General features: G+C 33.5%; 1 protein-coding gene across 11 annotated transcripts in view; it reads left to right on the top strand.

Annotated features, from left to right (window-relative positions):
• Window positions 1-23,157, top strand: part of LOC309628712 (uncharacterized protein) — a 454,132-nt gene that overhangs the window by 79,806 nt on the left and 351,169 nt on the right. Inside the window, exon 4 of one of the 11 annotated variants that reach the window (XM_082392007.1) lies at window positions 20,958-21,015. The exons of the other annotated variants lie outside the window; for them this stretch is intronic. Within the exon in view, the coding sequence (XP_082248133.1) occupies window positions 20,958-21,015 (58 nt within the window). The remainder of the gene's footprint in view (window positions 1-20,957; window positions 21,016-23,157) is intronic. 11 annotated transcript variants of the gene reach the window in all.

Raw genomic sequence — 23,157 nt, 5'->3', positions numbered from 1 at the left:
AATCTTGTTTATTACTTTTATGCCATAGCTTAGTTACTTTATAAGTTAAAGTTTTTTTTTTTTTTTTCTTTTTGTGCCTAATCCTAGAAAGAAACACACCTGTACTATGTTGAAAGCCATACACTTATTCTGAGGAGAATAATTGACAAATCTCTCAAGAGAGATTTTCCACTATAAAATGTAAATGTAATTTTTCATGATGCACAAACCAACACTACTCATTAAATATATTACACAACAGTCTTAAATACTTAAATAAACATTAGTAATACATTGGTATATATACTATCTGTGTTTCTCATGTATCCTAACCGTATTCTATAGACAAATGAATATTTTTTAAAAAGAGTTCAAAAGAACATGCAGTTGGGATATACACACAAGGTCTTAATGGAAAATAAGCACAATAACTCTGGGAAATACAACAGATCATTAAGAACATTTTGAAAGACGTTTTGTCTATGTTAAACAAAGAATCCATTTCCTAGTTATATATTTACATTAGAAAATGGAACAGATGATATTATTTTTCCATTGCTTGAGTAATTTCTTTTCACTTAATTGATTTTCTTTGGTCTTTGCTATCAGTTTGTCAGATACATGTGGTTTATTACTTTTATGGGGCTCAGATTTTCAAACATAAGAGTTGAACCTCTTTGCCATAATTTTATATCATCTTATTTCAGATGTATAATATAGATAGATAGACATGTGTGTTTTTACATCATTATGTTTCCTGCAACATGAAGCAATATTTTATATAAGAGCTCTAGGTAGTCTATAATTATCACTTGGACTGAAAAAGGCAAACATTTTCATTTGAAGATATTTTAAAAATCATTTTTCAAATAAATATATTTGTTTGGATCGCAGAGTTCCCAGATTTCCTCCCATGGAGCTTCAATAGTATAACCAGGCTAGACAAGAGCTATTTCGTGGCACAACTGGGTAGCTTTTATTATGTATTCGAATCAATGATTTGAGAAAAGCTTTTTGAAGTTTAGTTTAAAAACTCTGTTATCATTGTAGTAGAGCAGCTCTGGCTACTTTTCTTCAGCTGATTACCATTAACGAATGCTAAGCCATTCCCCAGGATAATAAGGAACAATTAGGGATTGCATTAACCCTTGAGGCTCTATGCAAAATCAGGAGTAGCAGCCTGATGAATAAGAAGCAACCACTAAAGGTATTGGGGACTGAGTGAGGAATAGCAGTTTTGTCAAACTCATGTCAATCCTATGGTTTATGAGGAGCGCTAAAGATTTCATTGTTTGTCATGGTGTATGTTGTTACTATTGTCATTAGTGTCTATGGGTGTTTTCAGTTAAGAATAGGAAACTTTGGAATCTGTATTTCTTTCAGGAGGAATCTTACTAACTTCTGAAGGAATGGGATGTAGGGTGAGACAAAGATTCCCTCATTAGCTTTCTGATATACAATGGCAGTTCTAATGTAAGAGTCGTCATATGTGCACATCCCATTTCACCCTTCCAGAAGTCTGTTAAACTCCTCTACACATTCAGGAGCATTAGAATAGCTTCAAGCAAATCTGACTTGTTTATCTAATTCCTTGTATACTATAAGAAGAAGAATAAACCAAGACTTTACCCTGAAGAGCTTGTCATTCCAAAATATATAGTATTAATATCTTTGAAACTATACAGTTATTACCACTGTTGCTTTGATGGGTTTTTTCCATGATTTTTTTTTTTTTACCCTGTCCTGGTTTTACAAAGTTGGAATCATAGTATACAAATAATTGTATCCATTTTTCATATAAGAAGGCTATTAATCTTTATGAATTCCACTCCAATTTGGTCACTGGCTTTCACCTTTTTACTACAATATGGGTAGTGTTTATATGATATATGACTTTGATAATTACCTAGGTATAAGATGAAGGAAAGAAGTGTACATTTCTATAAAATTGTGTCAGTGATTGAGCCTAAAATGGAATCTTTACTTCAAAATATTCCACCTTTAGACATTTTTATTTCTGTAAAAATAATTATTAGAAGGATCTAAAATATTCTACTCAATCCAATGTACCTCATGGAAAGTTTAATGCATTTTGAAATTAGTGAAAATTTTGGTATGCCAAATGTAACATTTGGCTCTCAATACATTCTTACATTTGTATCATATATATTATATATATTATATGCATATATGACCCATATACATATATGATACACATGCACATATATGATACATATGGATATGTGCCACATATATGTATCATATATGTGTACGTGTGTGGGGTGGTATGGGTAGGTATATATGTATATGGAGAGAGAGAAAAATGCTTCATAATAGGTTTCATATTGAAATCTACTAAAAATAATATGAAACCATGATGCAACAATATAAAAGTAACAGGGAAGAGAAAATTTTAAAACAAAAACAAAATTTAAAAACCAGAAATAAAGCCCATTACATGCTTCTACATGTTTGTGAACAATACTCATTGTCATTATATGCCAATTACAAATAATGAGATATTTTATAAACATCATGAATATTGTGTTTATCTTTTTAGAATATAGAGTTTCAATAGATAATAGACTATAAATTACATTTTGTGGAAGTTATTAATGATTATTTTTAGAGTTCCATCCAGAGAGATTCAACACTTTGCTAGAGTTGATTTGAATTATGATTAAAATTATGAAATATTGTCTCTATGAAATTTGAAAGACTTAACACATACTAGATTCAGCATTGAAATCTATTAGGAGCTCTGGTGCATTTTTAGGTCTAATGTGAATTGATATACTGGTTCAATTAAAAAAACATGTTAATTCGGTCCCTGTACCATGCCACTGGGATTCACATTATTATAATATGTCATAATCTTTAAAATTAAATTAGAGTATATTCTTTTGTGATAAAATTTAAGTAAATTGCATTAGACTATTTCTGAGTCTCCAACAAAACTGCACATTCCTTCATTTAACATAATTTAAAATAATATTGACGATGTCAATATTTGGAGCGAAATTCAAATTGTTCAAATTATACCCAAAACATTGAATTGATACATTATTACTTGGTTTAAACATACTTTCTTTAATGTGACATTAGTACTAAAATATAATCTAAACCATGCTTTGGAAGATCTGCTGCTTCTAAGTTTGTTTCCATTCTAATAGATCATTTGAAATTGATAATTATCAGCTTCCTTGAGACAGAAGATGCAATCACAAACCTCACAGATGCTTAGTGATTTCAAAGCATAAAACAATAACAATAATTTAAATTACTAGGTTGTCATTTGAATTATACCACCCCTTGGGAAGCACAGTATTTCATGTAACTCTGAAGCATAACATTCATTAGAATAGTATTTCATCATAGCATTTGTAGAACATTTTAACCACCAAGGCTAAAAATAAGATGTTGGGTACCAATTTTTAATTATCTGGACTGCCTCACGTTGGGGAACAGGTATTTTCAAGGGTAAATAAAGGAAAATAATTTTCCTTTCCATGTTCTCTTAAAATCTAGAGAGTAATAGACTTTTTTTTTTTGAGGATCATGAACAAAAGAAATTTATTGCTCACAGTCCTGGAGGCTGAAAGTCCAAGATCAAGGCACCAGCATGGTCAACTTCTGGTGAGAGCCTTCTTCTTAATTCCTGGCAGGTGCCTTCTCACTGTGCCCTTACATGATGTAAATGGCTAAAGAGCTCTCTGAGGACTTAAAAGTGCTTATAAGGGCACTAATTCTATGTATGAGGACTCCACCCTCATGACCTAAGCACAACCCAAAGACCCACCTCCTAATACCATCATCTCCGGGGGGACACAAATATTCAGATCATAGCATGCTACCTTCCACTGTATTTCCAAATATAAAATGCAAAGTTGAATTACCACAGAGTATTATTCTTTAACCATCATCTCTGTTTCCTTGAAAACAAAATTGCCCAGACTGTAGCAGCTGTAACCATAGGCCTGGTAGGATGCTTTAGGAACAAAGTCCACGATATCCTCGTTCCCTGTTGAGTTGAGAGATCCAATGGGGATGCCACCTTTGCTGGGATTTCAGTATTTATCACAGGCTTTTCCTACAAAATGATATCATTCTAGTCTCCATACCAAAAAATTATCAGTAAGGCTGTTGGACACATCATTTATTATTAACGTTTCTTTTTGCTTCTGCTGTATAACTTCATCAAAATTCATTTTGAAGAACTGATTCATCAAGTTTATGTGTGTTTGCATGTCTGTATATCACAAAATTTAATATAGCTTTATTTTACTAATATTTTTAAAATTTGAGAAATAACTGATAACAATAATTTTGAAGAGTATCACTAATACAAAAGCTTCTCCCCATGTTTTTGTGTTGGTAGCCCTCTTAATAATTAAATATGAATATTTGTAAAAGCCAAATCAATCCAAGGGAAAAAAAAAAAGGCTTTCATCTTTTATTCTCTGTGTTATTTTTCTTACTGCTGGCGTAGAAGCACTTTCTCAATTCTTCCATTTATTTTTATAAATGATGGATAAATTATTTATTTTTAAAATATCTTATGTTTCTGTTCCTGTTTTTAGTGTTACCATGTAACTTATTTTGTATGGATATTTGCCAGAATAAATAGTTCCAATGAATAAGATGTTTGCCATGTCATCTTTATTCAACAATTTCTTTAAAAAGCCATTTCTTATCATATTGTACTTGGTTCCAAGTTATCCCTATGCTTTACTGCCACTGAAAATCTCAGTTAAGTGTACTTATCTTACATATCTTACATAAGATATAAGATATGTAAGATAAGTTCACTTATAAGCTTACATATCTCTGGGATGTTCTGAATGGCAATTAATGGCTTAAAAATGGAAAGTTTTGTAATTCAGACTTAGGTTTTCACAGACATGAGATGCATCAACATTGCTATTAACACAATAGATAACTTGTCATAAATTATTGCTCTTAAAATGTCAAATTTTTTAATTTCATTGAGAGAAATATTTCAGAACTAGTTTAAGAAAAGAAAGCTAGCGAATTACCTTCCACCGCAAATGTAATAGTTTATATATCCATAGAATAAACAGGAATTGTTTTACTTTGTTTTCCAAGGGAATGGGAATCATTCATTATGCCCTATCCTGACCTTGGACTTTCTTAAATTTTCTTAAAGGCAGAGGCTTCTAGAAACAAACTGGCTCCAACATTTGATGTTTTGATTCCTTAAAAATGCTTCCATGTGAATAATTTTGTGACCTATCCTCTTAAGTATTGTCATTCTCCTAAGATATATGTTTAAAAAAAAATTAAACTCTCAAAAAATCTTCTAGAGTAAAAAATGATAATTTTGATGAACTAATTAACAATTATTTATTAAAAAATATTCTGCCACTGTTTCTTCTTTCATAGTTAAACTTAAGCATTACCAAATATAACTTTGGGAATGATTGTCAAGAAAGATGTCATTTAAATTTTACAAATAATATTTGTTTTGATGATTTGTGCTGGCATTTTTGAGTTATTTAGCAAGAATATATAGGCCAATATAAGACAATTAACCTTTATTGCTGGGTATTGCTTAGGAATGCGCTACTCAATTAAAAACATCTTTGAGTTCCCCCTAAGTATTTTGTTGAAGTATGCTCGTAGATGATTATTATTATGTTATCTCATAGAAATTACAGAATACAAAACAGTCTCCCTTATTGTGTAGCAATTAGAGAAATAGAAATGCATGTAGAAATAAGAATATAAAATAAGCCAGAATTAAGTGGAAAATAAATCTAGTCCAATCAATACACCTGTATTGTCACTGGTGGTAGCTTGGTATGTTATCTTCTAGGATTTTTGTATTTAATAGGGAATTACTCAATAGCAACTCTAACCTAATGGACTAAATGAATAATGGAATTCTAGGCCCTTATGGTTGCCTGAAGAAGGAGGGCATTTGGAGGCTGACATTGCATTTTGTCCTTGCTGCCGAGATCACAGAGGTGATATGTGCTTACTTGATTAAGTCATGAGTCTTCTGGGCCAACTCTACCCTAACGTATGGTTTCGTGTATAGGCAAGACCTGCATACAGTAGGCTTAAAAGCAACTCCCTACCTTTACCTCTTTATAGTTTCAATTCATAGTGTTGATCCTAAATAAGCAAAAGTTTTGATCATCCATGTTTTATGATTAGATACCCCAAATTTCTTTCGATCTGATGTCAGATGATGCACTGCCTACTAATAAACCATCCAGTGGCAGTAATTTTTTTTCCAGTGGCAGTAATTTTTTTTTCCAGTGGCAGTAATTTTTTTTTCCAGTGACAGTAATTTTGATATAATACTCTACCCTTATTCTTGAACTGTTTAACTGTGTACATGTGCGTGTGATAATTCTACCATATTGCTTGCTATTTCTATTTTTTTCCCTAACGTCATATAAATGTATATCTCTGGTTATACATATTTAAAACATTCTTTTTAATACCTTCAGTACAAGGACATATTTAAATACATCAGTTCCAAGAGCCTGAACCATAATAGCATTTGTAATAGCATTTTACGTCTCAGTTGGTGTTGATTTTTTAAGAGTACTTTTGCCTCAAAAACATTATTTTTAGATCATTTGGTATTTTCTTTACATTGCAAACTGAAGAAATTCAAAGTCATTAGAAAAACATTTCTATTTAACTGGGTCTTCTTCAAACTGCAACCATATTGCCTAAAAAAAGTTAATAGTTAACTAGATATTTTCACATTTCTAGTTCATGCAATGAGCTAATTTTATGAAAAGGAAAAGCCAAAACTTTTTCTCTCTATGATTTGGCTTCATTTATTACAAAAGATAGCAAAGTAATTGACGGAAAATGAAAACTAAATGAAATAATTAAATAAGCAATCTAATTTTAGGTGTTAATTCAATTCTATTTCTAATCAATTTTCTGTATTTTAAACTTCATTTGCTTTCTATCTCCTTCTTGCCTGCAGGCTTACATGTCTCAAATTATGGGTTGGATACATCCCTGAGTACTTAGCATGATGACACAAGGGAAAAATGCCACTCAGAGAGCTAGACTAATACATTTAACAGTTATTCCGTTATTTGGTGGTTTCAAACTCCAGATGGCCATGTCTAGTTAATTTGATTGTCTTTGCCTGTAAGTTAGAAATCTGCACTGTGAAATAGTATGACCAGAAAAGTATAAATCTTGATTTACTCAAGATGACCTTTTGCTTCTGAGATATTTTTAATGGAAAGAAAGGGGTAGTGTATCAAAATGGAAACGTTGAGCAAGGTAAGTGAAAACCTTTTTAATGTGTCTTGGTCAGTAAATTATACCAAATGGACAGGTATAAAACATATTGACTTTTATATTGATGCAGGTACCAACTTTTCATGTGTTCTACCTACACATTTACAAATCTGAGAAAAAAATTTAGCAGAAGAATTCACTGAATTGGCATGTAAGGGCCTTTTCTATAAACCGTGAGGTCAATTGTCAGTCCCTTCTTGAACGATTAATTATCTCTAAAGCTAACAGAGGTGCTCTTGAACCTAAGTACATTTTTTAAGGCAGGAAAGATATGTAAAAGTACATGGGAGGCTGACTATTAGCATTATAACAAGTATCCTCCAGCATAAGTGATCAGGATATTGAATTTATGGTAATTGAATTTAATAGCTTTTGTCAGAAAAGTATTTTCAAATATGAATAAGTAATTTCTTAACTAACTATTCATCTTTGGCAAGTACTTAGATAAAAATTAAAAGTTTTAAATTTGCTTTTAGGATGCCGCTTAAAAAAACAGACAAATTTCACAAGCCTTAATGGATTTCTTACTAGGAGACAAATCTTCCATAAAAATTCCACTGTAGCTTTTTGCATTCTCAAATTCACATGAAGTTAATATTTAAATTAATCTTGACCATCTTTTATTTTTCCTTTTTGAAAAATCAGATATTTAGAAAAAAATTGGTGAAAATTTCAACTGCTCAGTTCTAAATATTTCTGCTGGCCAAGTCTGTAGGGAATAGGGGATCATTTTAAAAGATAATCACTAACAGATTTTCGAGATCCCTTTTACTACAGATTGCTTTATAATAAAACTAACATTCACAGTTGAGTAATATTAATGCATTCACCTTTTTCCTTTTAATCCAACTGCATTAAAACACACGTGGAATGGCAGTTCTACCTGTCATTTGAAATATGCTTAATAGTTTGACCAATTTTTAAATAGTGGCCTGATTAATTGTACTAAATATTGGACATTAAATCAAGCTTGTGCGTGCGCATGTGTGTGTGTGTGTTTGTGTGTGTGTGTGTGAATCATCATTGCATGAAGTTCTTTATAGCACCATCCATTCTTTATACCTCTCATGCCCTTGGAGTTTTTGTGCATAACTTTGCTCCTCTGTGGCTAAGCACACATCCCTAAATTATGATTGCAAGTGGTAGTAATCTACCTTATCAATATCTTGAAGATGGATTAAGTGAGGCTGGATTTGTGGACTTTGCCTTCGGCCCTGTCAAGAGACCAATGCTGTCTCTCCTTTGGGAAACTGTGATGAGGAGAAGCCATGAACTGTTGTGCTTCCCCACTCCCATATCCTATTCCTGAGTGATCAGAATATGGGGTTTCAATTATTTATTGTCTTATCATTCCAAGGATAGATAAAAATCCATGTTTCTCAATTATCTTGAAAACTTCCCAAACCTCTTACTTCGGTATGATATTTACATTATCACTGACTTTGAAAGAGCCAATTTTGTAATGCTATTGTATCTGATAGTACGTTTTTGCTTTTAAATGTGACAGTCTGAAAGCTTATTCTGAAAGCTGCTTCCAGTGAAACCTAATTATTCTTGGTTAGGAATGTTCTTTTGGTGATACCACCAGCCTCCTGGGTACTAAGCATGTCTGATGATAGGTGATTCATAAGCACAATGTGACATTTCCCAATGAGCTGTTTTGTCACAGGTTATCCATTTTGTGAGATGTGTTATTTCATCCTGAGGTTCAATGTGACTATCATGTTGCTGGGCAAGTAGCTGACAATGTTGTATAGCTTGTCAAAACCATAACACCCTTTGAATCAGAATACATAATTTTCAAATCAGAGCATGTGAAATTTAAATGAGGATACCACCAAGTCACAGCTAATTTCTTCCTTCCTTACTTGGTAACCTGGGGTCCAATGTATGAGCATTAGACTTCCATCATAAGCCCTTGCAAATAAGTTAAATCAATGGAAGGGCATATGTTCTCACTGGGGCAGGCTCTGTTACCTGTTCTTGTGTTAGATTACTGCTGGATGAGTTTAAGAAAGCAGTCTGTTCAGGTGGCAAATCTTGGATGAACTGTGACAAATGCAGGAGACTGTGTGTGTGTGTGTGTGTGTGTGTGTGTGTGTGTGTGTGTGAAATTCCAATGTTCATGTCTCTGGGCTTGCTTATTTTATCTTCCCACCTTGCAAGTTAGTACACCTATTAAAATGTGAATCTGTAATTTCAGTACAGTTCATTTTAATAGAGCAACTTAATTGCAGGAGGTCTATAAATGGTCTATAAATTCAGAGGAGTTGAAGATTAAAAACAAAGTTCCAGCATCAATACAGTATAGGTATTCAGACCATTCTTAAAAATAGCTCACTTCTTTAACTAATTTTTAAATAAACGTTGGAAATTAAAGTTAGAAATATCTTGTCAACATAGCATTCCCTTTAATTAAATTATTTTGAAATTAGCTAGTTAAAGAGCATTTATAAAATTTGAATTAGTTGAGAGCACAGTTTTAATACTTTCCCTGAGTTAGTATTTGGAGTTTTCTTTTACATTTGTTTTCTCTCTATTTGTCTTTTTGTTTGTTTGTTTGTTTTTTAAAATGATTATATATTTATACTTATATGGATAGGTAGCAATGTGTGTATGTGTATACAAAGTCATCCTGACAGTAAAATCAAGCCAATGAATGTTTGAATTAAAATAAAGAATGCAGAAAGGAAAGACCACAGGGGGAAAATAATGGTAAGCTTCACATCTATTTAAGTATAAAACTAAAACTTAGCAACTAAAGGTAATATTTTAACAGAAATGACAATGTTAAAGCCTAGAGAAGGTAAGTTTAAGCATGTTCACATTTAAAAATTTGGAAGTAAGGGGCGAGATTGGTACATATGAAACTGCTAATATCGTCATACATCACAGCAAAGAATCATACAGAATCATACCCTTTAGCATGTAGTTTAAAAAAAAGATAATGACCTTACTTCTTAATATTTTTCATAATATCTTTTCTTAAACCAAAAGGAAATTTAAAGAAATAATATCTTTTTTGATAGAGGAATATTAGAAATTTATCACTGTCTTCAGTTTCATTCTTTTGTTATACTTTATTGAAATTAAATTTAATAATTTAAAAAATAATATTTGTAATGATTCAATATTCATAAAGATGTCATTTGTCATCCATTCATCCATCCATATATATGCTTTGAAAGATGTCTGAAATGAAGTTCCCCTAATATCAATTCTAGTTATTTCTGCATGAGGATTTTGAGTATTTTAAAACATTTTGCTATACTTTTTATTTCTTGACAAATAAGTTTTTGAGTTCCTTACAGTGAGCATGACTCCTAGTAAAAAAATAATTAAATGATTTTTCTGAAAAAAAATACAACAAATATGCTAAGATATCATTGGTGGTGAATTCTGGGTATGGGAATATGTATGATATAAGATGGCTTATTTACTTCTTGGTACATTTCAGTATCTTTTTTAATTTTAAAAAATAGGAACAAAAAAAATAAGATACACAGGACATTGTAGAGCCTACAATGACAAGGCTCTACAATGGACAAGGAATGGTATTTCCAAGAAAAGAAAAGAATTGAACAAATTGTTTCATCATGTGGGGCTATGTTCTGCCTGTTAGTCAGCAACTCCAATAATATTTCCATTCCTTGAGGGAGCAGATTTTGAACCTTGTAAAATGAGGTGGAATTTTCCATGAGGATGGAATTCATTAGCACAATATCTGCATTCTATGAAAACATCTGGTGATTTTGGCCATACTGTCTTGTGTTCAGGCTTAATTTCCTGCCAAATAACAAGGCTAAGTTTTAAGAATAATTCATGATTTTTCTTTGATAGAATTTTCACCAAGAAAAGTATATTTGCATTAAAGGACTAAATAAGTTGCATTATAATTGTAACAGTTTTTAAACTTTTCTGAAGCATGTATAACTTTTTTCATTTTGAATAGTAAATGTCACATTTCTTAGAATAAGTAAGTCCAGTTAGCTTTATAAACAAAGCCTCCAAGAGGTTCCATATATATTGACGCTTGAGAAGGAAAGTAATTGTAGGTGTTTTTTCCACTCCTTTTCTACATAATATACTATCTTATCAACATGATTTAATGTCAAAGAGAATGAATAGAGTTAGCGCTCACAAATGAAAGAGTAATCAACCTTACTGACTTTGAGGTGAGATCTAGGAAGAAAGAAAATACAATGAGGTACATTTTATAACTAGAAATGGTGAAGTAATTGAAAAGTATTTTTAGAAATAACCACCTTCAATGTTTTCATTGAACATCTTCAATGATGCATTTTCTGTGGTTTGTTAACTTGTCATAAATATATTAATGAACTGTCGTATAGCTAATTTAGAATCAACAGACTGTTAACTTAAAGAGAGCAGTAATCGTTGAATTATCTTTTGTCCCAGTTCTTTGCATAGTTCCTGTCATGTGGTGGGGTCTCACCACATGTGAAATAAGTGTTCATTGAAGTTGGAGTTGACTTAAACGCAGGAAAATAATTACTTACTATGCAGGATTGTCTATTATTTTCAAATTGTAAGCAAGTCAGGAAATTGTCCTCATCTTAAAACACAATAGCAGGACTTCCCTGGTGGTTCAGTGGTTAAGAATTCGCCTGCCAAGGCAGGGGACACGGGTTCGATTCCTGGTCCAGGAAGATCCCACATGCCATAGAGCAACTAAGCCCATGCACCACAACTACTGAGCCTGCACTCTAGAGCCCGCAAGCCACAACCACTGAGCCCACGTGCCACAACGACTGAAGCCCGCATACCTAAAGCCTGTCATCTGCAACAAGAGAAGCCATGGCAATGAGAAGCCCACCCACTGCAACAAAGAGTAGCCCCTGCTCACCGCAACTAGAGAAAGCCCGCGCGTAGCAACGAAGACCCAAAGCAGCCAAAAATAAATACATAAATAAATTTATTAAAAAAACCCCCAAACAATAGCTTAAATGGATAACTGAAAGATTGTTATAATAGTCTATTAAAACATAACCCATTATTATGACCAATATTAAATATTATATTTATATATATTCAATTTGTAATATTAGCAGAGATGAGGAGTATTTCTTGTTAGTTTCTTGGACCTTATTATTACTTATCATAAAGTAAAAAACGTTGATTAATTTTTTATTTTCCAATAACAATTCTTCTCCTTGACATTAGACTATGTTGATGAGATAGTTTATTATCTGGAAAGTATAGTTGACTTCAAGTAGCAATTATGATGTCCTCTGTCCATTTGTAACTTTGCATTAAGGGTGAGGGGACCATCTGAGCTCTTGGGGCTTGTTTCCATATTGTAAAATAGGGATGATATTATTTGCCTTTTGCAACTCTGAGGGCTGTTATAAGAATTAGAAGAATTGTGAGGGCTGTTATAAGTAGAAGTATTAATGAATGGATTGTGAAAAATTACCTCCTAGTGTAAGGGTTTTTGACTATCAGTGGATCTGGGTAAAAGCTAAATTTTCTAATTTCCATGATTCTGTTTCACTATTCAAATCTATTTCCACTTTGTTTTCCTCCTCCATTTGGTCTGGTTCTCACTTTAAAGAGTAACATTCTGTTTATTTACAGAGATTCTCCAGTTGAACCCTCTTCGTTAATACCTGCCCCTTGCCCCCCCAACCCCCAGGAATATGTCTAAGGTATCTTTCGTTAATAATTTTTAAAATATAATTTTCACTGGGGGGAACTCCTTCCATGTATCTTTAGGTTAAGTAATTTCTATTGCTGCATGTGTTGATTACTTTTAGATAAAAGTTCACAAGTTTGTGTAAGCGATTGAATGGAAACTCATGAGTCAGCCCTAAAAGGAATTTTATGAATGGATAATACAATTCCCTCTCTCTAATAAAAGCATTGTACATCTCACATTTAGTTTATATTGATTGCTTTCTGACACAGAAATAAACCAATCTTTATATTATGCAGGATTCCTTGTTAGTGGTACTATCAAGAATATAAATCTTCCCTTGTGACTTCTATTACTGTTCTTTCCCCCAGCCTGAAGTGACCCTAAGCAGGTTTTTAATTAAAGTAATGTGAGCCACTGAGTGTATCACCTCTTTTATGCATGATCAGGTTACCATAGCATATATTGCAGCTCTCTTGTAAACTTGAATTTTATGGATGGGTAATAAAATCCTTCTTTTCAAGGTTTGCAATTTTATTTCCACCTTAAAAAAAGTGGTGTAGTCTTTGACAGTGCTTATATAATAATGTGTAAAGTGTAAAGGAATTCACATAAAGGTGTTTTAGATGGGGTTTGCAAATGTGGACTTTTAAGCCGCTTTTAATTTTTCAGCCTGTTTAGAAAATGAAGCAATACTGTTTTTTCTACACAATTTATATGTGATAGAATTTTATTTTAATTTACTTAATTTGAAACAAGACTAAATGGTGGAGTCCAGCAGAAATATTTTAGATTTTAATCAGTACTCCATTGTATATAGTACTAAAACCCTCAGTCTTTGGAAGGATGCCTTTAAGAATATCAGTGTACATGAAGATCATCAAATGATAGTCCCACATAATGCATGTTACCCTGTGTCAGCACAGGTGGTAATATAGGATAGGGCTTAAGAATGTGGTGTTTGGAAGTAGACCAATGTCCAAAATTGATGGCGCTTATGACCTTCAACAAGGTAATTAATCTTTCTAAGACAGTTGATTTATCAGTAAAACTGAGAATAATTATATTATTACTTTTTAGGTTTGAGAAATTAGAGATAATACAATTAATATAATGCTTATCACAAAGGGAGCACTCTATAATGTTAACTATTCTTTTTTTAATTATTTATTTATTTATTTTATGGTTGTGTTGGGTCTTCGTTTCTGTGCGAGGGCTTTCTCTAGTTGCTGGCAAGTGGGGGCCACTCTTCATCACGGGGCGCGGGCCTCTCATTATCATGGCCTCTCTTGTTGCGGCGCACAGGCTCCAGACGCGCAGGCTCAGCAATTGTGGCTCACGGGGCCTAGTTGCGCCGCGGCATGTGGGATCTTCCCAGACCAGGGCTCGAACCCGTGTCCCCTGCATTGGCAGGCAGACTCCCAACCACTGCGCCACCAGGGAAGTCCTTAAGTATTCTTAATTATTTATTCATACTTCAAATGACCTAAGACTTTCCCTTTTGCTCAGTCCTAAATAGGAGGTCTCAGATAGTTTAAAAGTTGGTCTGTGAACTTGTTAGTCTCTTGGACCCTCCATAGGTTACTCAAAACTAAGTCTTTTTTTATTACACATTGTAAAATTTTTTAAAGTTGATTAACTTTTCAATCACTGTCCAATACCAATTTTCCTCCTTTTTGTATAGAGCACTGTACACTAACCCAAGTTTTGCCTATAGTCCTAACACTAACGAAGCACTCTTTGATAGCACTATGAACTAGCTAAATTTCTGTGCCAGGTCTACCCATATCCCAAGTTGGTTCAAGAAATTCCTTACATTTTCTTTTTTTTTCCCTATAATGTTCTGTTACTTTTCCAGTTGAGGCTGTTATGTGATATGCTAGACTTTTAGATGGATACAGGTCTGCCTTTGTTCAGGATTGGCTGAAATACTTGTCCGTCCTTTCTTTCTTTCTTCTTATAATGTAAAACTGGAAAGCTTTTTTGATTGAAAATTACCAAATAAAGGTTGAAATAGCACTGATACCTTTAAATATTTTTTTCACACTCCTTTAAAGTACCATATATGTATATATGGTGTGTATGTATATATATGTATATATATATATTTAAAATCAGTAGATGTCTACTGTTGATTATGTAACATGATATATATATAATGTTATATATATATATGTATATGGTTGGCATTTGCTGATTTTAAACAAGGAACTGAATTTAAGAAACAATTTTCCTAAGAACTTATTTTTTTAAAGCATAAGTCATTCTTAAAACTCTCAATGATGGGCTAAATTTACCCATTTTTAAGTAGAGATGCTGAATGATATAGAGGAGATATGAGCTCTTGGCTTGAAAACAGAATACTTGCACTCTGGGCACAGATGGCATTCTGTCTTAACTTAGAACTATTATTTATGTCTTTTCATTCCAGTTCTTTCTTTATGAGATAGGCTTATGAGCCTAAATACCCCAACACAGGGAGACTGGACACAAATATGTTTTTCATTTTGTTTGGCCTTATTTTTCTTCAGGTAAATTGGGTTGTACTTAATTTATGCAGGATACTGTAGTTTATATTATGTGTCATAATAACAAAGTTAAATTAAAGAGTTAAGCAGAAGTCTAACTACTAAGAACCTAGTGAATTGCACAGGGAACTCTATTCAGTACTCTGTAGTGACCTGTATGGGAATAGAATCTAAAAAAGAGTGGCTATATGTGTATGTATAACTGGCTCACTTTGCTGTACAGCAGAAACTAATACAACATCGTAAATCAACTATACTCCAATAAAAAGTTAATTAAAAAATAAATAAAATTAAGGAAAAAATAAAATAAACAAAAGTCACTCTTCTCAAGCTTTCTGAGACTGTGTCTCTTAAAATCATGTTTTATCATAGAATTCTTTCTCAAATAAGTAATCCTCAGGGAGCTGAGTGGATTGCGTAAAGCTGTCTGAATGAGTTGGGGAAATTTTCTCACAGGATGTAATAATTGAGCTTGGAGAAGGAATTTTCCAGGTGAAGAGAGAGGAAATGGCATTAGAGCTACAAAGACTATAATGCAGGAGTTGGGAGCTGGAACTAGAGATGAAGATTCTATTACCTGGAATATTTTCAGCTTCCAGTATTAGAAAGCACACTTCATAATGCCTTAAGCAACAGTAATAAAGACACATACAGTAGACCAAACAAGGTAGAAATTTACTTCTGTTGCAGTAAATGTCTTGAGAAAACCAACTAGTAGGTGGCTCTGCTCCATGAAACATCCAAGGTCCCAGATTCCGTTTATCTTACTGTCCACCATTTTTCCAGACTGTATGTAGTTTCCTGAACTGTCTGTATGTTATGAAGTTAACAAAATATATGCAGGAAATAACTGTACATTTTTTTTTTTGCACAAATCTGATTTTGGAGACACCTTTAATGTTTCCTAGGGAATTTACAGTTCTACATACTGAGAAATGCTGCCTTCAGTTATGGTTTGTCCATTCATTTCCAGCCCTTTGGTGTCAGGAAAATGCTTAAGTTTGTCATAGAACTTCTGTAAAGTTGGTCCTCAGAAAAAGATGTACTGACTAAGAAAAAAAAAAAATAAGGTAAGCAAGAGATACTGAAGACTTTTGTGCACATTTGGAGTTACAATTTCATTGCCCTACAAGAGTTTTAGGGTTTATATAGTCTTATGGTGACAACTGTAATTCGAAAATGAGAGTCTCAAAATGTGGCCGTCAGGTAATAGTCACTATCTGGACTAAAATAAAAGGAACTAAATGGAAACGTTGGTTATAGTTACTGTTCAAAAACATCCAAACCAGGAAGGTAGTCTCTCCATTTTTAAATCAGATACAAATTAATATTGGGGTGGACTTGGGCATTATGCACTAGATACTCTTTGGAAAAGCAATTCATAGGACCCTAATTGAATTTTTTGGACTGTAATAGAGATAATGTCAAAGTGTCAAAAGAAACAAAATTAGCAAAAGTAAAGGCTCTTACTAATTTGATTTTTACTAAGGGAAACCAAGTGATTGAAAACGTAAGGAGAGATTGAACTATTTCCATCATCAAATTCACAATATGAAGGGAAAGCAAAAACATTTCCACTGAGGAAAGGTACCTTTTTTTTTTTTTTTTTTTAATTTTGACTTTTCCAACAGCAGGAAAAGAAGGTGATGAACAGATTTTCATCTTCAGATTATTACTATTGTTGTGGTTGTTTTGAGCAGAATGACTGCTCACTTGTGCTCTATGTCAATAAATAACCAATAAGAGGATTTAAATAAACGAAGTCATTTTTGAACAAGAAAAAGGCAGAGTACGTCTATTTCCATATCTGCGAACATAAAGGGTTGTATTTTTATAGCTAGTAACATTGCCTGTCTACATACATGGAGCAAATAATGTTCTAAAGTCAATTTCAGGGTTTTTTTTCTAATACTATTTGAAAATAAATTTTGCCAGTTATTTTTGTTGACTATCTTAAATTCCAGACATTTCTTTAAAATATTAATGTGGACTGTAACATAGGCGAAAAGGTATATCTACCTTTGCATGGCTTTTATAAACCCTGTATTGTATACTTTAATCCTGTTAGCAGCATTCTGATGGCAATTAGTTGAGTCTCCTTTTTGCACATGAGGATTTTTAAAACCAGACAATTTTAAAGAGCTGATGCTTTCTTGATTCCAGTGCAGAAATCTAAACACAAATCTGAGGCACCTAAGTCCCAAAGCTCCCATTTCCCATTTATAAATTTGTAAAAATCTGAGTGATGTGAGGAATATTTCTGCTAAATGATGCTTTATGCTCAAATCCATATTATTATTATTTTATCATACAAGAAGAGCTGTTATAAATTTAACGAAATAAGGTCTTCCATTCATTCAATGGTTTGTTTTTTACTGTAACAGTAAAATATTTATTAAATGCCATTTAAGAGCCCTGCTACATGCTGGGGATACAGTTATGAGCAAAACACATATGATTCTTGCCTTCATTGACTGAATGGCTCTTTGGGGATCTTTTGGGTTATACACTATAGGTGAGAAGAACACCTAAAGCAGCAAGTCAAAGTGGATGATGTATTTTTTCCTTATGATTTCTCAAATGCAATTTAAATGTATCTTCAGAAAAATAGAATTGTAATGGTTCCAAGGAATGTGTATTTGCATAGAAAAACACGTGGCCTATTTGCTTTAGGCCCCCAAACAACCTTCTGGTAAAAAAAAGGTTTTACTTCCCTCCTTGCATCCGCCGCCCACCAGTCCGTGAGTAGATGCATGTGTGCACACACAACAGCAGAATACAAACACACCCAGACAAAAAACACTGTATAAACCTAAATGTGGAAGGACAAAATTGTGCATGTGGATTAGGCTTTTTGAAAGTTCAGTGCTCTTATTCAGTTGGTTAACATGATCATAATCTTATTTTATTTTCTTATGCTTAGAAATTTTCAAATTGTAAAATCCTTCTTACAGTATATCATTACATTATTACTTATTACAGTTATTACTGGAGATTTTTGTGAATTTCCAAGAACTATAGCCTTTTCATAAGACTTATGTGCCGGTTTTTCTCTCCATTTAAAAGAAAATGGTGTAAAATTTGTATTTTCTCTGAAAAACACCAGCCTCTTAAATAAGTATAATTCACATGACAAGTGAAATAAATCTGCTAACAGTAATGTAGGGCTAATGTAGAAAACATTTAGTGTTTAGTGTTAATTTTATTATAAGAGAATCAAAACATTTCATATATTTATAACTAAATTAGGCTATCATAATTTAGTTGGCAAAGAAATCATACATATAAAATGAACCAACATGGACATTTAAAATAAAGAGAAGAAAAAGCTTAAAAATTGACATTCCAAATGGGTGATTTCTTTACAAACAGAGAAAAATGCTAAAGAACATAATACAAAGAATTGAAAAAATTGGGCAAAATGTAAATATTAGTTTTCATGTCAGACCATAAGCACAAAAGGAAACAACAAGGCAGATTTCAATTTGGAATTAAATTTTCCTTAAAAAAGAATTGAAAAAAATTAAATTTGGTCTTTAATTTTTCCAGGAAATGAAATGCTATAATGTTTGTGTTTAAAATATAGCTGATTGACTAGTTTATTCTTTTTTTTTTTCTGGCCGCATAGCGCGGCATGAGGGATCTTAGTTCCCCAACCAGGGACCGAACCCGTGTCCCTTATATTGGAAGCTCAGAGTCTTACCACTGGACCACCAGGGAAGTCACTGATATGACTAGTTTAAATCTATTCATAGATCTTACTTGAGGTAATAGCTTTCCTGAGAGACAGGAAGATAACAAATATTTTTTTCTTTAGAATGTGTTTTATCATTACTCTAATTGGAATTATAATTATTTGATGAAATTTAATTAGTGCTTATTGATAATGAGCCTAACACAGGATGCATTATAGCTGGGCACCCAATTGTCTAATCTTCTTATGCTCCATAATACACATGCTGGGAAATGAAGATAGGGAAAATATAATGATGGCAGAGCATATTGCTACCAAAACAATAGACTTTATTCCCTTTAGAGCTTATTGTATTTGGGGGTTCCATGGAAAAGAATAATTTTTATAATTTATTGCACATTGAGAGTCATGGGGATCACTTCAGAAAGCTCTTTTTTTTTCTTATGGTGGAGCCTGTGTTCTAGTTACAAAATTTTAAGAAAATTTCTCGTGAAAATGTGGCACTCTCTAAAAGAGGCTACCGTGGAACTGTTGCCAAGTATGAGCTGTAACCCTAGAATGATGAGATTGCCTATGTGTTCTCATGTTCTTATGTGTTTTTCCATTCAAACATGTTTTAAAATTTTGAAGTTTTACAGAATACATAGTCTGTTCATGATGAAGAATCACCCAGATGACACGTGGAACGTTTTAGCTGTCATCAATGTAGGATGATAATTTAGTGGTCTCAGCTCCTCTGTCATCCAAGAATTAAGTGCCTCAGCAGCCAGATCCCCAAAACTCATGAGAGTCTAACAATGCATTAGTTAGCACGTGCAAAATATCTGAAAATTGAGAGTTTCTGCATAATTTAACCATTTCAAAGACTTAGAATGCTATTAATCCACTGAGCAAAATGTAATATACAAGACTGATTAATGAACATACACTGTGTGTCAGGCATTACTCTAATTGCTTTACACATATTCTCATTTAACCTTACCACTCCTCTAGGGGTTGGGAATTATTTTCAATCCTATTTTACAGATTTGTAAATAGAGTCCAGAAGATAAGGTCTAGAGTCACAAAAGCTAATTGTTGATTGAATTGTAATATGAACCCAGGCAAGTCAACTCCAGATGCTGTACACTTAACATATAGCTATACTGCTAAATAAACTGTGATTGTTATAGAGTTTAATTATATTCTGAAGGTGTTAGGTAACAGGAGTGTGGAGTTGCGATAATCACTTGGGATCTTGAGAAACTGCAATCACCAGGTTTAGCTGTTTTGGATAATGTGATAAATTCTGAACTCCATACACCAGGAGTCCCCAACCCCCGGGCCACGGACCCATAGTGGTCCATGGCCTGTTAGGAACCGGGGCCTCACAGCAGGAGGTGAGCGGCGCGCAAACGAGCAAAAGTTCATCTGTATTTACAGCTGCTCCCCATCTCTCGCATTACCGCCTGAGCTCCGCCTCCTGTCAGATCCGCGGCGGCATTAGATTCTCATAGGAGCGGGAACCCTACTGTGAACTGCACATGCGAGGGAGCTAGGTTTCGTGCTCCTTACGAGAGTCTAATGCCTGATGATCTGAGGTGGAGCCCGGGCAGTGATGCTAGCGCTGAGGAGTGGCTGCAAATACAGATTATCATTAGCAGAGAGGTGTGACTGCACAGAGACCATAATAAATCAATTGCCTGCAGACTCATATCAAAACCCTGTCAGTGAGTGGCAAGTGACAATTAAGCTGCAACTTACGGAGTAGACCAGACATAAGCAACAATCTTCAGGTGTCACTGTCTCTCATTACCCCCAGATGGGACCACCTAATTGCAGGAGAACAAGCTCAGGGCTCCCACTGATTCTGCATTATGGTGAGTTGTATAATTATTTCATTATATATTACAATGTGATAATAATAGAAATGAAGTGCACAATAAATGTAATGAGTTTGAATCATCCTGAAACCATCCCCCTCCCCGGTCTGTGTGAAAATTGTCTTCCACGAAACCGGTCCCTGGTGCCAAAAAGGTTGGGGACCACTGCCATACACAACTGTTTTTCTGGGAAATACATTTTCAGCTGCTTCTCCCCTCATTTCTGCTGTGTCAGTACAGTCACCCTGAGTTTCCTCATAGGTGCTGTAGACTAAACCTGAACGCAGCCAATCTGGCCAGGGCACTAAAAGTCTTGTTATGCTCTATCCAGGGAAGGCTAGAACAAGTTCCTTTAACCTCTCATCCCTGAGTAGAAAACTTTTATAAAAATTCTTATCACTTGAAACTTCATGATTAAATTTTGGACTTTCATTGTGTCTGAAGACTCCCACTGTCAATGTCCAGTCCTTATGCAATATCCTGGGCTCCTATTGCTCTTGCATGAACCCAATCTCATGGCATCTAATTGAAACACTCTGCATGAAACTATCGGTTACCCAACTTGGAACTTCTACCTGAAGTCTGGTCATTGGCCTGCTGTCTTGGCTTTCTTTGTCCAGGCTTTCATACAGAATGGTGTGCTAAAGTTCTATCTGATAAGCAAAAGAACTTTTATCATAGTAGTTCTTAATTTGATACACTCTTTGGCTGCAGAAGGTCTCTGGAACCCAAACATTGTGTACAACATTCTGTGCATATTCATAAACACTTTTTTCTCAGAGGAGTCTATAAGCCAAAAATATTTAGAATCACTGCTACTAACAGATGCAAAGCAAAAGGGAACAGTGATTTATTTTTTTAGACCCTTCAATTAATTTTTCTAAAGAGCAATATGTACCTAGAATTAGTGTTTTACATGTTCAGTAGCCATATGTGACTAGTGGCTACTGTATTAAACACATGAGTTTATAGCAATAAGTAACCTTTTATACATACAAGTTTAAAATATGGTGGCAAAGAGAAGTATTCCAGTTGGTTTTTGATGGTTTGTGAGAACTCAGTGCTGAGGATCAGACTAACAGTAGAGAAATATCTACTAAGAAGGCATATTTAAAAATTATTTTAAATGTCTCAGAATAAGATATTCTGGTGTATTTGATCTATATCAGTGTTATATGGGATTTTTGTTTTTTAAGATCATGTATGGAATGTGATCTTCAAGTGGTTTAATGGTTTAGTGGTGGTGGTGAAGTGACTCTTTGTGGAATACAATAAATTGTATAATTTAATCCATTAGGAATTTATAAATTCTGGAAATGTGATAATATTCTACATACCCTGAAGCTTTAAAAATTCTAGAATCAGTAAATATTGTTATGAAACCAGTAACAAAACATACTAAATAACTGGTAAATATAGTTATAAAGCCAAACAGCAATATTATGTCATAATTAGTGGTTACAGAAAAATAGGTAGTAATATATAAGATATATGAATGTACCTGCATTGAGTAAATGTGATTAAAAAAAGTGTAAAAATTACATAAGCAATGAAATTAAATAAGTTAGAATGTATGTCTGGCACAGTACAAGTAGAACAACAAATATTTTACAAACAACTGTTAAAAAGCACAGGATAAAATACTAAATTTGAAGGAAAGGCAACATTTTTCCAAATATTAGAAAATAAGGAGCATCAGGAGGAAAAAAAAAAAGGAATGAGTGTTAATCAAACTGATAGATCATTGGCTACCCTATGAAGACTGTATTTGCTGAATCACATGGCTCTTAGCTCATCTTGTGTGTACAGATTTTATCTTATTATTTTTCCAAGTGGTGACCTTCCAAGATGGTGTTCTACAAAACTCTTAGGAAGCACATTTCCACGTGTACAACATTGAGCCTGAATCTCACATTGCAACGAATTTCAGTTATGTCACAGATTATGGTGGTAAAATTTTTATATTTAAATGTTTTAGGGAAAAACATCAATTCTAACTCCAAAGAACTTGTAAGCTATGGCTCTTCATATTTGTAAGAAACCTAAAGCCACACTGTGATCTTTTCCCTACTATGCTCTGCTACCAGGCTGCATCATCACTGCTAGTGACCCTACTATTGAGATCCTTAAATGCAGGGT

The sequence above is a fragment of the Balaenoptera borealis genome (genome assembly GCF_965194805.1).
Source record: "Balaenoptera borealis genome assembly, chromosome: 5".
Classification (NCBI taxonomy): Eukaryota; Metazoa; Chordata; class Mammalia; order Artiodactyla; family Balaenopteridae; genus Balaenoptera; species Balaenoptera borealis.
This window is presented reverse-complemented; position numbering and strand designations above follow the sequence as displayed.